Below are 12675 nucleotides of genomic sequence, written 5' to 3'. Positions count from 1 at the left end.
AAGTAACTGGTTAACTTTGATACCCTGGTAGGACAGTTTCATTGTTAGTATTTTTATAATAAAAAGTGTATAAAAACTAATGTTTGTTTTTCAAATTTTATGCCAAAGTGCCACCAAAGTGTCTTCACTGAGCCAGGTCATAATTGGTTAACAGATATCTGGGTTAATTATACTAATACTGACACGTGTGAATATTTACTTTCCTCCAGTTACTTAGTCTTTTATGAACACATTTCAGTAAGTAATAGAAACACAAAAAACGTGTACTTTTAACTTTCCCTGGCTTCCTAATAGTTGGCCAAAGAGGGAAAGTGAACCAGAAACACAGGCTGTAATGTAATGCGCGTAACTTGATGCCTCTGACTGCCTGTGTCCTCAGAGAGAGAGAGAGAGAGAGAGAGAGAGAGAGAGAGAGAGAGAGAGAGAGAGAGAGAGAGAGAGAGAGAGAGAGAGAGAGAGAGAGAGAGGCGGCACAAACCTCCCCAGCAGACGGACCTGACCACTTTGACGCTGCGCTCCTGTGCGCGCGCGCGCTGCAGGACAATCTCCGAGAAAAAAAACCCCCGAGTTTACGCACCATCCCTCCACCATCATCATCACCCCCACTCAGAAAACAACAAAAACAAACCCCAAACAGAGAGAGAGAGAGCCAGGCAGGCAGAAGCAGGACCGTGAAGCCTCTGATCAGGTCAGTCACCTTCCTCTTGGTTCGCACTTTGACGCGCCGGGGCTGCTGCGGCTGCTGAGCTCAAACACTGAGAAACCGCTGCGAGAATTCACTTCACCCATTCACACTCTGCACACAGCAGTCATCTGACTCAGCGCACGTGCTTGCCTCGATATATTAAAGCAAACAAACAGAAAAATCTGCCCGATCTTGATTTGTTTCACCTCTGAAAAATAAATAAAGAGCGATCCTCAGATGATCTCTGGAAGGAGCAGACCCGTCCACAGGCTGGTGGCTGATGTGGACTCTGGCTTTGGACAGGCTCCCGGGGTGAGATATAGGGGTGGTGATGGCAGTGATGGGGGGTGCGGTCAGAGGATTGACAACTGGCACACAGTCAGCTCTGCTCCTCAGTATGTCTGAGGTCCATAGTGTGTTAGTCTGACATGCAAACACCAGGCAGAGACTTTTACTATCAGTGCGATCACAGCTTCACAGGTGAGTGCAAAAAAAAAAGATTGGTTTAATTCTGTGTAGCTGCAGTTAGGGGTGATTTATAATGAACTCATTTCTCATTTATACCAAAGTGCCATTTCGTGCACGGTCTTTCTGCCAGTCGTCACTGTCATGTCACTATTTGGAGATCTTGCATGGTATTAAATGTTTTTAAATCGGCTGGGAAATAGTAGCAGTGACTCAGCAGCGGCGTGCACACAAGTCTGGGGACAACAACTTGGCAGAAATGCCAACTTCAGGCTTCCTGCATGCACTGCTGGGTGTCCTCACGCTACCTTGCATTGATGAGATGAAAAGAAAACAATAGTTTGTCTAAAACTCTGATAATAAGTCACCATTTCCACCAGCATGTGTCTTCATCCTTTTATTCTGTATTTATGGCAGTGATCTGATAACACTGTGAAAACATGCAAGCATTTATCATATTAATGGCAGAGTTATCTGAATATGATATTTTGTGTTTCACAATTCAGCATTTTATGATTTTTGATTTTCTTTCAGCTGTGTAAGTTGACGCTGGCAGTTCAGTCAGGTTTACTCAACTTTATTTTAACCATTTGTCTTCTTTTGAAAGGGCGCTTCCAGCGTTTCACTTGTACTTCAGTCCACTCACTCTCTCTTTCACCTGATATATCCTGTAGATCCCATGAGTTTTAAGTTCATTAAAGGTTAAAATCTCAGCACTAGTGTGACGTGCCTGTTTTAAATTTGAGAACATATGATGAATCTGTGGTTGGAAAATAAGAGAAGTTCTAAAAGGTCATTTCATTCTTCAGCAGAACAATTTCATCATAGCACATTTTAATCATGTCGATTCCTCAGCTGTCACCTTAATGTGGCAACAAGTTGTTTTGCAACCTTTTCTTTTTGGTTTTGTCAACTCAGTTTTCACTTTTTCAACATTTTAGTGTCGAACCTGCCCTGTTTCGTCGTGAATTAACAACATGTGCAAATTCTGCATTACAGTGAAAGAAATCACTGAAATTTAATCAGTCTGACAACGTGACTCCTTTTTGATTTTTTTTTTTTTTTTGCCTTTCATTATATAATTCCTGAAGAGAGGTGTGTGTGCGTGTTGAGTGCGTGTTGTGTGCGTGATGTGTGTGTGTGTGTGTGTGTGTGTGTGTGTGTGTGTGTGTGTGTGTGTGTGTGTGTGTGTGAGACTGGACTTTGTTCTGTTGTCATAAATGGAAGGAGTGGTTCAACATCCATGCTGTGTTTCTGTTCTCCATCACACACCGTCTCAGAGTCATTCCCACGTTCGATCGTTTAAAGCTTCGCTTCACGCAGAGCTCCAGAGAGTTTGAACCAAGTTTGGCCTTTTCAGCACTTTACCCCATTTTTGTCTAAAAGCTGCGTCAATTTGAATATGTGTCATAAAAGATATGTGAGAGCTAAAAATAATGCCGGGGCTGTGTGATGGTCTGCAGATCAAACATGATGTTCAGCCCACGCTCTTTTAACCGCTTCCAGCATTTGCAGCAATTTTTCTTTTTATAATGTTGCAAGTGTTTTGAAAAAGCCTTTGATTCGGTTTTATCAGACAATGCAGTTTAACCCTTACGGTCACCGATGTGTGTTTTTTAAATTGGGCGTAATTATTAACTTCAAGTCTTATCAGCTCACTAATTCCTTTGTGTTGCAGGATCAAATTTCAGAGTGATCATATTCTTTATCTGTTCTAATTTAATGTCACTCAAAGTATAATTCTTTGACTGGTTATTCTGTTTAGCCATAGTTCTGTTATAATTTGGGCGTATTTATCAGATTTCAGTCTGATTTGTAGTGTAATCATATCTTATATTATGCAGTTTATCAGGCCAGTGTAAATTTATTGTAAAAGAGACTCCGATGAAAGGGACTCCGTTCTCCTCAGGTTGTAACAGTATAACTTTTAATTTTATTAGAAAGATGTTGGTGTATAAAACTCTTTTTTTTGTGTGTGTGTGTACTCACATCATGACGACTGGCCGACGCGTTCGCAGTCTGGTTTTGTGACATGTGACTTTGTCATCTGAAAAAGTCCAAAACCACAGAGAGAAATGTAACTTCAGAATGCTGCAATGTCTGTGAGCCACATCAACAGTTTGGTAATATCAGCTCGTTGCATTATTCATTCAGCAAATCAGCCAGAAACAAAGCAATAAGGGAGTACTGGAAATTGAATTTTGCAAGTTTAACAGTATTTTTTTGACCTATTAGAAAAATCTTGTACACCTGAAAACTGCTGATTTTTTCTCTCTCAGTAATCCCGTATTCATGAAGCAGATGTGACTCATGTTGAACATCGAAGCAGGGACCACTTTTCATCTCTTTACAGTTTATTTTGTTTTATTTCACCTTGATTTTACAAGAACAAGCTGCTTGGTGTCAAATGATCTCTTTTACAGATCAGGCCTTTATATGAAATATATCTTTCAGGTTGGCAGAAATGCAGTTTAACATGAAACGTTAACTTTATTTTTCTTAGGTGAAGACGAGGCTTTGAAAATACTTTTCTTTTCTACTTATGTTGACCATAGGATGCATTTTTAAACCCTCAAACCTTCACATCTTATCTGCCACAAAGATTTATATGAATGATCGGAGCAAATTTTTTGAAAATCATTGATTTTTAATGTCTAATTTGAGGTTGTTGTTGTTTTTTTTAAACTTTGGAATAAATCCTGGTTCAAATTAAATATGCTTGTTTGACCATAAACGTACCATTACACATTAAACCATTTCTATTGTGACTTGAGGTATTTTACCAGAAAGACTAAATTTTTAAAAACTTACATTATAGTGTATAGCTTTTACTTTTACTGGACAAGCGTTGGTTAGTGGAGCTGCCGGCAGCTGGAGTGGAAGTCTGGCTCATCTTTGTTTTTCTGCCAGACTTTATTGTAGCAGTGTCACTTTGTCCTCTGACCTTGGCTAATACGATGGCATGAAAACAGAAAAGAAACATCCTGAAATCACATGATGATCACAGAGCTGTCCTCAGGCTCGTTCTTCTGAATCTAAACCAATCGATATGTTCACTTTGAGTAGACTACAGACCCGCGGTGCACGGAAACACGAAAATATGCTGGCTTTATTTCACTCGCCAATGCACTTTAACATAGAAGTTAGTCAACAGTCATCAGGGACATGTAATAACCTTTATTCTAATTTCCCTTTTTAAAAAAAAAAGATATGTGGGAGCGATGAAAAGCTCCTCGGGTCAGAACTGTGGTCTTCGGAGGGAACTTGAGATTGACTCAGCCTTTATGTGCATCAGTTCCTTTCAGTTCATCGAACACACGACTGCTCCGGGCGCCACTTCTTCAAGTTCCTCTATAATCCACCCCCTCAATTTAAAACTGGCTTGTGTTGTTAAATGTCAAAGAATCATGCCGATTTGATAGGAAACGAGACAGCGAACAGCTTCCCTCTGACTGGATTTATTATTAAATCACCTATTTGCTCGTCGTCTGGACTCTCTCTACGCTGTGTTTCATTAATCGTCAAGTTTATGGTGTTTGAAAGACCGTATTTTGTGGTGTTAAACAAAGGTCACCTGATTGTCCTATGTTATCAACCAAAATAGCTCCAGTGACGAGCGTTTCTTTTATCGGGTGTAGCTGGCCGGTCAATTAAGATAATAGATTTTCATGAGTTGGTAGAAAAGGCAGTTTATGGTCATCGCTGAGTCACATTAAAATCTGGAGCTGTGAGTCTGAAGTGAGAGTCAAATCTTATCCGGAGTCACAAATGGCAAACGTTAAAGCAGCCATGCGACTTTTCTAAACTTTCTCTGAAGCAAGATAACAGAACAGCCACAATCGTGTCAATTACACATTGAAATATTCCAGAAACCTGAGTGAAAATGTTCAAACGCTCGCTAATGGCTTCAGTGTCGTTGACAGAAATTGCATTTTGAAAAGCAGACGTGAAGCAAAAGTAACGGACCAAATCTAAAAACTGCATTCCAGATGATCTTTTGACCATGTGTATTTATAGACAGGCACATTCTGAACTCCCTGAGAAGACAGAAAGCCCCTTCAGCGACCTGCCGTCGCTGATGTGTGATTGACAGTCCTCCGGAACGGGTCGTTGGACGGGCAGGTTATTTGAGCCACCCCTGACCCTGCTCGGACTCCCCTCGAGGCTTGAAAACAATACTCGGTGCGTGTTTTCAGCGCGCGCCTTTTCCAGCGCGCATATTTACAGCACGTTTTGTGAATGAGATCGGCGTCATGAACGGCTTTGTTATTGTCCCCCTGCTGAAGGCAGCACACTCCCGTCTTTTCCTCTCCGCTTCGAAGAACTCCTTCCCACGTCGCACTTGTTCACATTCTCACCACTTTGGTAAAATTGAAAAATGGAACGATTCGTATTGACTGTTCTGATTTCTCACACTAGATCGTGATCATTCCCGGTGCGACATCTCTCTGAGTCATGCATTTTTCTCCATAGATTCCATTGTTTATCTTAATGGATTTTTTGTTATTTCCTTTTTATATGATACACCTTTCATTGAAGAGGTGTGTTTGTGCACACACCATGTGGCCAGAAAAGGTTATTGGAGTTCAGCTTTTCTCTCTTGTCACAGATGGAAGGAGTGCGCCAGACGATGCTTTGTTTGGGCTCTGTACACACTTCCTCACACATATAGGTAGAATCACTGTCACAGCAGGACACCGGTATGTATATATATTTGTCTGTGTGTGTGTGTGTGTGTGTGTGTGTGTGTGCGTGCGTGTGTGCGCGTGAGGCCTTGACATCATGTACCACTCCTTCTCTTTATCCAGTGAGGAAGCTCTTGAGGCCCAAGGGACTCATCAACCATTAACTCATAACTATTTAAAGGAACTGGGGGAAAGTTCATGTCCTCGGTTTATTGTGAAAACTGCAGATTCCCAGAAAGCTGTGAATGTATCACACAGTCGCAGTCGAGATGTATATCACAGCGGGGAGCTGTGGAAGTATACTGACCCATTTATGTGTGGGCTTTGCGCGTGTTTGCACGGCTGTGTCTGAATTCCGACCCGTATCTACGTCTAATCTATAACTTCCCCGGGTCCGCTACGCCCCTGCACGTGCAAAATATGAGAAGCATAATATTTGTGTGTCCTTAAATGTCTCTTTGTTTGCATAAAAGTGTTTAATATAGGCTGCAGCAGTCATGTGAGTTCAGTCACCCTGTCCTCTGGTGATACGGGAGCCTCCGCTCCGTCCAGGCGTCACAGGCAATGTCCAACATATCCTGAACAGCCCTGTGGCTGAAGGTGTGTGAGTGTGTGTGTCAGTGAACCTGGCAGACACACTCAGGGCAACAAAGGACAATTGAGTGTTATTTACATTCAGTTTTTTTTTTGTTTGTTTGTTTTTTTTTGTTTTTTTTTTGTGGTCATGCAAGGTAAAATATTTGACAGAGAGCAAGTTCATTTTATAGATTATTACTATTGAGTGTCATTTTTACAGGTTTGGTTGTGCTTTAAAAAAAAAACCTGATAGGTGTTTTCTTTGTTTTTAGATGAAGATAGACTAGCTGCTTCTTCATTTCCTGATTTTCATGCTAACCTGATTAACTGGATGGCTGGATGGATGGATGGATGGATGGATATCCAGATGAAGGATATAAACTAATGTGACGACTTGTTGTCTTATTCAGTTGTTCAGTATTTGCATTATATTAATGTTGAGTGCTCCTGGCAGTGTTTAATTTTATCTCCTCCTTTAGTTGGAGATTAAATCTACAACATGTCCACAAATCTGCCTGTTTGCCGAGTGTATCTAAAGGTCTGTCAAATGTCTTTCATTAAGATCTGTGCCTATTTTGTATATAAAAAGTGGCCTGTGAGACACAGAGATGAAGTCTCGCATTGTGTTCATGCTTGTTAATCTTTGTTGTGTTGTTGTTGTGGTGTCGACATCGCAACTGACATACCTGCCATATCATGCAAATGCATATGATGAGCACTCCCTTCAGGCAGTTTGTTTTCTAAAGCTGTAGCAGCCCTGCAGCCTTTTCTGTGATTGGCTCTCAGGAAATTTGCATGAGAATCAATAGCGTTTGAACTTTCAGGTCAAACCGGGTCCGACTTGAAAAAACAACTTTTGGGTTTTTATGTATGGAGACATGAATAATGCATTTTTCATCACTTCAGTTCAGTCAAGTGTTTATAATACTGACCTCAAGCATATCAGAATATCAAATCTAATGCTGATTTTTTTTTTGATATCTTCGAATGAGTCATTTTCTTTATTCCCCCCACACATGGTCACTTTCTGCAATCAACTTCAGACTTTTCGCTTCTGTATCTTTCACACCTCATTGATCTCACGTGTTCATTAGCAAGTGTTCTAAATGTGAACGCATCAAATGCTAACTTGTCCTGGACTTCTCTGAGAACAAATTATTTGGAAGAATATTGGCTCTGCCTTCCTTCTGGCTGCTCATTGTCTCAGTGCACACTCACCATGTGAGTGGTTTAGTGAAAGCGACTGTCAAACTGATGTGAAACCACTTAACCCCGTCTGAGCAGCATGAGACGGCTGTCAGTGCATGCAGGATGGCAAAAAACAAGTCCAGACTCCGTCTCCAGGTTGTTCTGTGTTTGCTGCTCCTCTTTTGACTCAGTTCAGTCATAATCTGCTCATTTTTCTAACAGGTTTTTTCAGGATAACTTTTATTTTTGATGATAAAGCATGCTTCATAATTGTTTATGCACCCCCATATAAGCACATGGCTTTTGTACCAATGCAGACAGAGGCAGAAATTCCCAGTAGTTACGCTTAATTGTAGGAAATCGCTTCTCTCCAATTTGGCCCGAGCATGTGCGTTATGAAGTATTTAAATAAAATATATAGCGAGATAAATAACTCCACAGACGATACCTTATGTGGACTTGTTTGGCTCCTTTCATTAAAACCGAAATATGGCGTCAAAACTTTAAGGTTTTTATCCTTAATATGAAAGCGTATAGCATGAATAAAATCAGTGTGAGCTAAAAGACTAAGTACATTTATAATAACATTAAAGACACTAAAGGTAAAAACACAAGTATATTGATACAATAAAAAAAGTGAAATCTTACAAGTAGACTAACTTTGATTTAATTAGAAATAAAATGAAGAAGCCGGAAATATAGAGCTTTAAATATAACTTGCCTGATGTGGTTACAGAGTGTGATTGACAGGTTTTGACATATAACATATTGGGATGAAAATATAAAACGAGTTTCTCGATTCTGTTCAGACAAAATCAGAAAGAAGAAACAGTGAGGATCTGGTCCAGCAGCGTCAGTATTCTGAATGGAAACCGACATTAGAGAATAACTGGTGTTAAGAGCTGCCTGTTCGGGTTACATGTTTCACGAGGAGGAGAAGTATGTGTGTGTGTGTGTGTGTGTGTGTGTGTGTGTGTGTGTGTGTGTGTGTGTGTGTGTGTGTGTGTGTGTGTGTGTGTGTGTGTGCGTCACCACTGTCACATCGACACTGAGTGACTGAGTGGAGGGAGAGAAGTGCAACTAAAGAGGCATGATGAGGCTGCCTGTCAGCGTGAAGCAACAGGAAATCATCTGCATCTGATGTCTACCACCACACACGCACGCACGCACGCACACACACACACACACACACACACACACACAACCACACACACACACACAACACACACACACACGTTTAATGCACAGAACAAACAGACATTCAAACACACATACTCTAACTTTTATTGGTTAATAGTACAATGACAAGCATATATATGTATGTCATCATATGAGTAGGGATTGCACAAACACACACACACACACACACACACACACACACACACACACACACACACACACACACACACACACACACACACACTGACCACATCAGACCACATGATGGATCGCTGTCTGAACTTCTGCTGAGTGCAGACTCTGTCAGAGAGAAAATGAGTGTGTATGTAGTTCCCTTTCTTTGGTCATCACTTCCTAAGGAAAAGCATGACCACAGAAAGACACACACACACACACACACACACACACACACACACACACACACACACAGTTGAGTGCCTTCTCCAGTCACTGTCAGTTCGATGCTGGTCAGTAAGCTGACAGTGAAAACTCTCCGAAGCGAGACAGTTGAAGCAGGGTGAGTGATCGCTCCTGTCAGTCAGAGTGTGTGTGTGTGTGTGCGCGTGTGTGTGTGTGTTGTTTCAACATGATAAGTGCAAAGGCCAGTGTGGTGCAAAAGACGACCTGCATTAAATGCATTTATTCATCTAATTGTGCCGTCTGCTGGGTTGATTTCCATTCAGTCTTGTGGTTGCGAGTGAGACGCTGGAGGTCGGCCAGTTTTCTCTCACTGTCTCTTCGACAGTTTATCAACAAAAACACTTGATTTGGGTTTGAGTGCAGAATGAATGTAGACTGCCTGCACCAGTGATCTAAAAAAACAAACAAAAAAAATCCCATAGATCAGAAGAGGTTTTTTTGTGGCTTTTTTTTCCCCCAAAAAGGGTTGAAACAAAGAAAATTTAAGTAGGTCATTACAGGTTTTCAGACACAACTACCTACCGAGTGTAATATTTCTGGATTACCCAGTTGTTTATAAGTAAATCTAATGCTGAAAACCTGTCTGTCAGCTTTTATAAAATCTATTTTGTTTAACGGGGGAAGTTTTCTTTTTAAATGTGTGCTTCTTTGTAAAAAGCACTGCCTCCCACTCAGTCTGACCTCAGCTTGACTGAGTCTTTATCAGGGCTCCAGTGTTGGAGGCTAAAACACATAAATTAGACAGAAAAATCAAATTGAAATCAGAGTGAGGTTGTCTGGGTGCCGTTTTACTCAGAGCTGTGCCACGCAGATGAAAAATGTGGTTTTCTAACCTCCCACCGTGGCAGACCGTGGAGATGCTCCATGACTGAGTTCAGTACCGATCGCAGCAGCGGGTTTTCAGACGAGAGGAGACTCTCGGTTCTGCCAAGTGAGCTGTCCAGACCGCTGCCTGACACTCTGATCATTCAGGTGCTGAGGGGGAATGCCCTGTCAGGTAATTCTGCTCAGTGTGGCTTCACACCATCAGAGTGACAAATGGGGCCAGTTTCCTGAAGCGTGAAGCTGGAGGTTTTTTTTGGTTTTTTTTTTTTTTTTTCTTGCGTTCAAACTGCATTCAACCTTTTGGGCACCTACTGAGAATTTGGCAAATTTCTAAATATCACACCACAACATTTTTCAAAGGCATTCAGTCCCACAGTTTCCTCACAGAGGAAAATCAAACGCAGACTTTTTCAAAGGCGTTGCGGGGACTGTGAAGCAGACATGCAGGCGGGCATATCTTTGTTTTAGTCACTGACACTGAACCACATGTTGTCTTACATGAAGAGGTCAGGAAGTCACAGAGCTCTCTGCACTGACTCTCTTTCTCTCGCCCTCTCTTTCTCTCTCTAAAGCTTGTTCATGAACAAGGAACTACTGTGATAATACTGAGATAGCTTAGAGTGTGAAAAAGAAAACAGACATTACACATATTTTGAGTAAGGAAATACTCTTCAGCATATCTTTAGAATTCCACTGGACGCACATTGGACCCAAAGTTAGTAGTTTGCATTGAGCAACCATAATACTTTTGAAAAAAAAAAAAAAACATGCAACAGGAGGGTTGTGTTGGCAGTAGTGTATTTCAGGAGGAGACTGGAGGTGCAGCCCTCAGACAAAGTGCATATTTATTTTAACAGAGCAGATAAGAAGAGGGTTTACGTCTTGAATGCAGCCAGGCAGGTTTTCTCTTTTGTCGTGCATTTTACTTAATATACCGGACTGGCTCCTGTGGTAACCTCTCCCGTGTCCTCAACTCCACTCTACTGTTAAACAACGGCTGCTGTGTAGGAGGATCTCTAACCAAACAAACGATGATAAAGCTGGATGTTTTCCCATAGCAGGGTTTTTGACTTGTTTTTTTATTTCCCCTCCCCCTGTTGGACCAGTCAGTCTCTTTGTAGCACTTAATGTGTAATCATATAGCTGTTCAAGGCACATTTAATTCAATGACGTTTGCTGTCAGAGGTACAAAAAAGGTTTTCATCCCATTTCTATGCTGTAATCTGATCCCCTAATGTGTTTGCTTCGCCCTGTTTTGGACCAATTAGCTGTTGCAAAGAAACTTTGAATATTATAAAGTCCTGCATTCATTTTGCAACTCAGTCCCCGAAGAAAAGATTTCACATTTGTCAGCGTGACTCCTTGGTTTCACCAATTTTTTTTTCTTTTTTCTTTTCTTTTTTTTTTACAGAGCTGCTGCAATCAGGCTGCATGTGAGCCTTTCAAAACATTCAGCGATAGTTTTACAGTTCTGTCATAACACAGCTCATGAACATTTTCACTCATTACTCTCCCATCTTGATAAATTAGCTGCGTCTTTTGCCAGGGTTGATGCTCTCTGCTGTGTGTCTTTGCGCACACACACATTCACACAGACACGCACAGACACACACACACACACACACACACACAGCAGCCTGCCAGACCTGCCTGCCAGTTTGCCGTTGGCCCTTTGTCATTATGTCATGACTGAGGCAATCACCAATAGAAAGCACTCCTACACACACACCGTCCTCTTTCCTGGAAGTCAAGTTCTGACACGGGGAAATCTGAAACGGGCAGGACACAGTAGCGCAACTGTTGCACACGTGCTCACATGCACACACCTCTGCAAACACACCACAGATCCCTTACTAATCATCTGTCACCTTTTATAATATCTGACAGCTTGTTTTCTTGCACTTCGCTCGCAGATGCAAACATGTTGAGTTCAGTGTGACGGCGTCTTCACGGACACACACAGAGCACGGGCTTGTTTCCACCTTCAAGTACGACTTGATTTCAGCAGCTTGGCGTAACTGTCGCGGGGTGCAGCCGCCTTCCTTCTGTCTTTGCAGGCTGTCTCAAGGACCCGGCATGGATGAGGTTTCTTTCTGAGCCTCTGGGGTGCAGTTTGGGTTTGTTAAGTGGTCTTGGGACTCGCTGTGTCAACACTCGCGTCTATCTCCTTCACCCCTCATCTCTTGGGCTCTCGGTCTCTCCCAGCGGACCTCCCGTCTCCTTAACATGACTCGATGCCAGCGGGGACACAAGTCGCTGCAGTGCACTGTCTATTTTAGACTTTTGGATTGACTGGCGACTGTCCAGCGAACGGAAAAATAACCAGGTTTCACTGGTTATTAATAGTCAGCGGCTTCCAAGGCAGTGTGGCGCTCGCCTCTACACACACAAACATTTTCTCTTCTCTCCCCGTTTGGAACAATAAAACATGTCACCGTCCATGTGAATTTTAAGTGGACCCCCACCGATTTCTGCTGCCACATTCCAAACAAGTAAAAAGGAAACAATATGTAGTTGAGAACGGAGGATGTTTGTTCCACGGGGATGTTTTGACAAGTAATCTGGAAGCTTTTCAAGCCATTTTTGTACCTGGCGCTGCCGTGCCACTGGGCTATGACTATTTTAGCTTTGTCCTGTTGCATAATTCATCTC

The 12675-nt window shown here is 41.9% G+C and overlaps 1 protein-coding gene across 2 annotated transcripts in view; it reads left to right on the top strand.

Moving 5' to 3' along the window:
• The first annotated feature begins 1098 nt into the window (after positions 1-1098).
• pparg (peroxisome proliferator-activated receptor gamma) overlaps positions 1099-12675 on the top strand; it is a 32413-nt gene continuing 20836 nt past the window's right edge. For both annotated transcript variants that reach the window (XM_030091776.1, XM_030091775.1), the window contains exon 1: positions 1099-1165. In XM_030091776.1, the coding sequence (XP_029947636.1) occupies positions 1114-1165 (52 nt within the window). In that variant the 5' untranslated portion in view covers positions 1099-1113. The remainder of the gene's footprint in view (positions 1166-12675) is intronic.

The sequence above is a fragment of the Salarias fasciatus genome, chromosome 5 (assembly GCF_902148845.1).
Source record: "Salarias fasciatus chromosome 5, fSalaFa1.1, whole genome shotgun sequence".
Lineage (NCBI taxonomy): Eukaryota > Metazoa > Chordata > Actinopteri > Blenniiformes > Blenniidae > Salarias > Salarias fasciatus.
The sequence above is the reverse complement of the archived record's forward strand: the minus strand, read 5'-3'. Positions and strand labels throughout refer to the sequence as shown.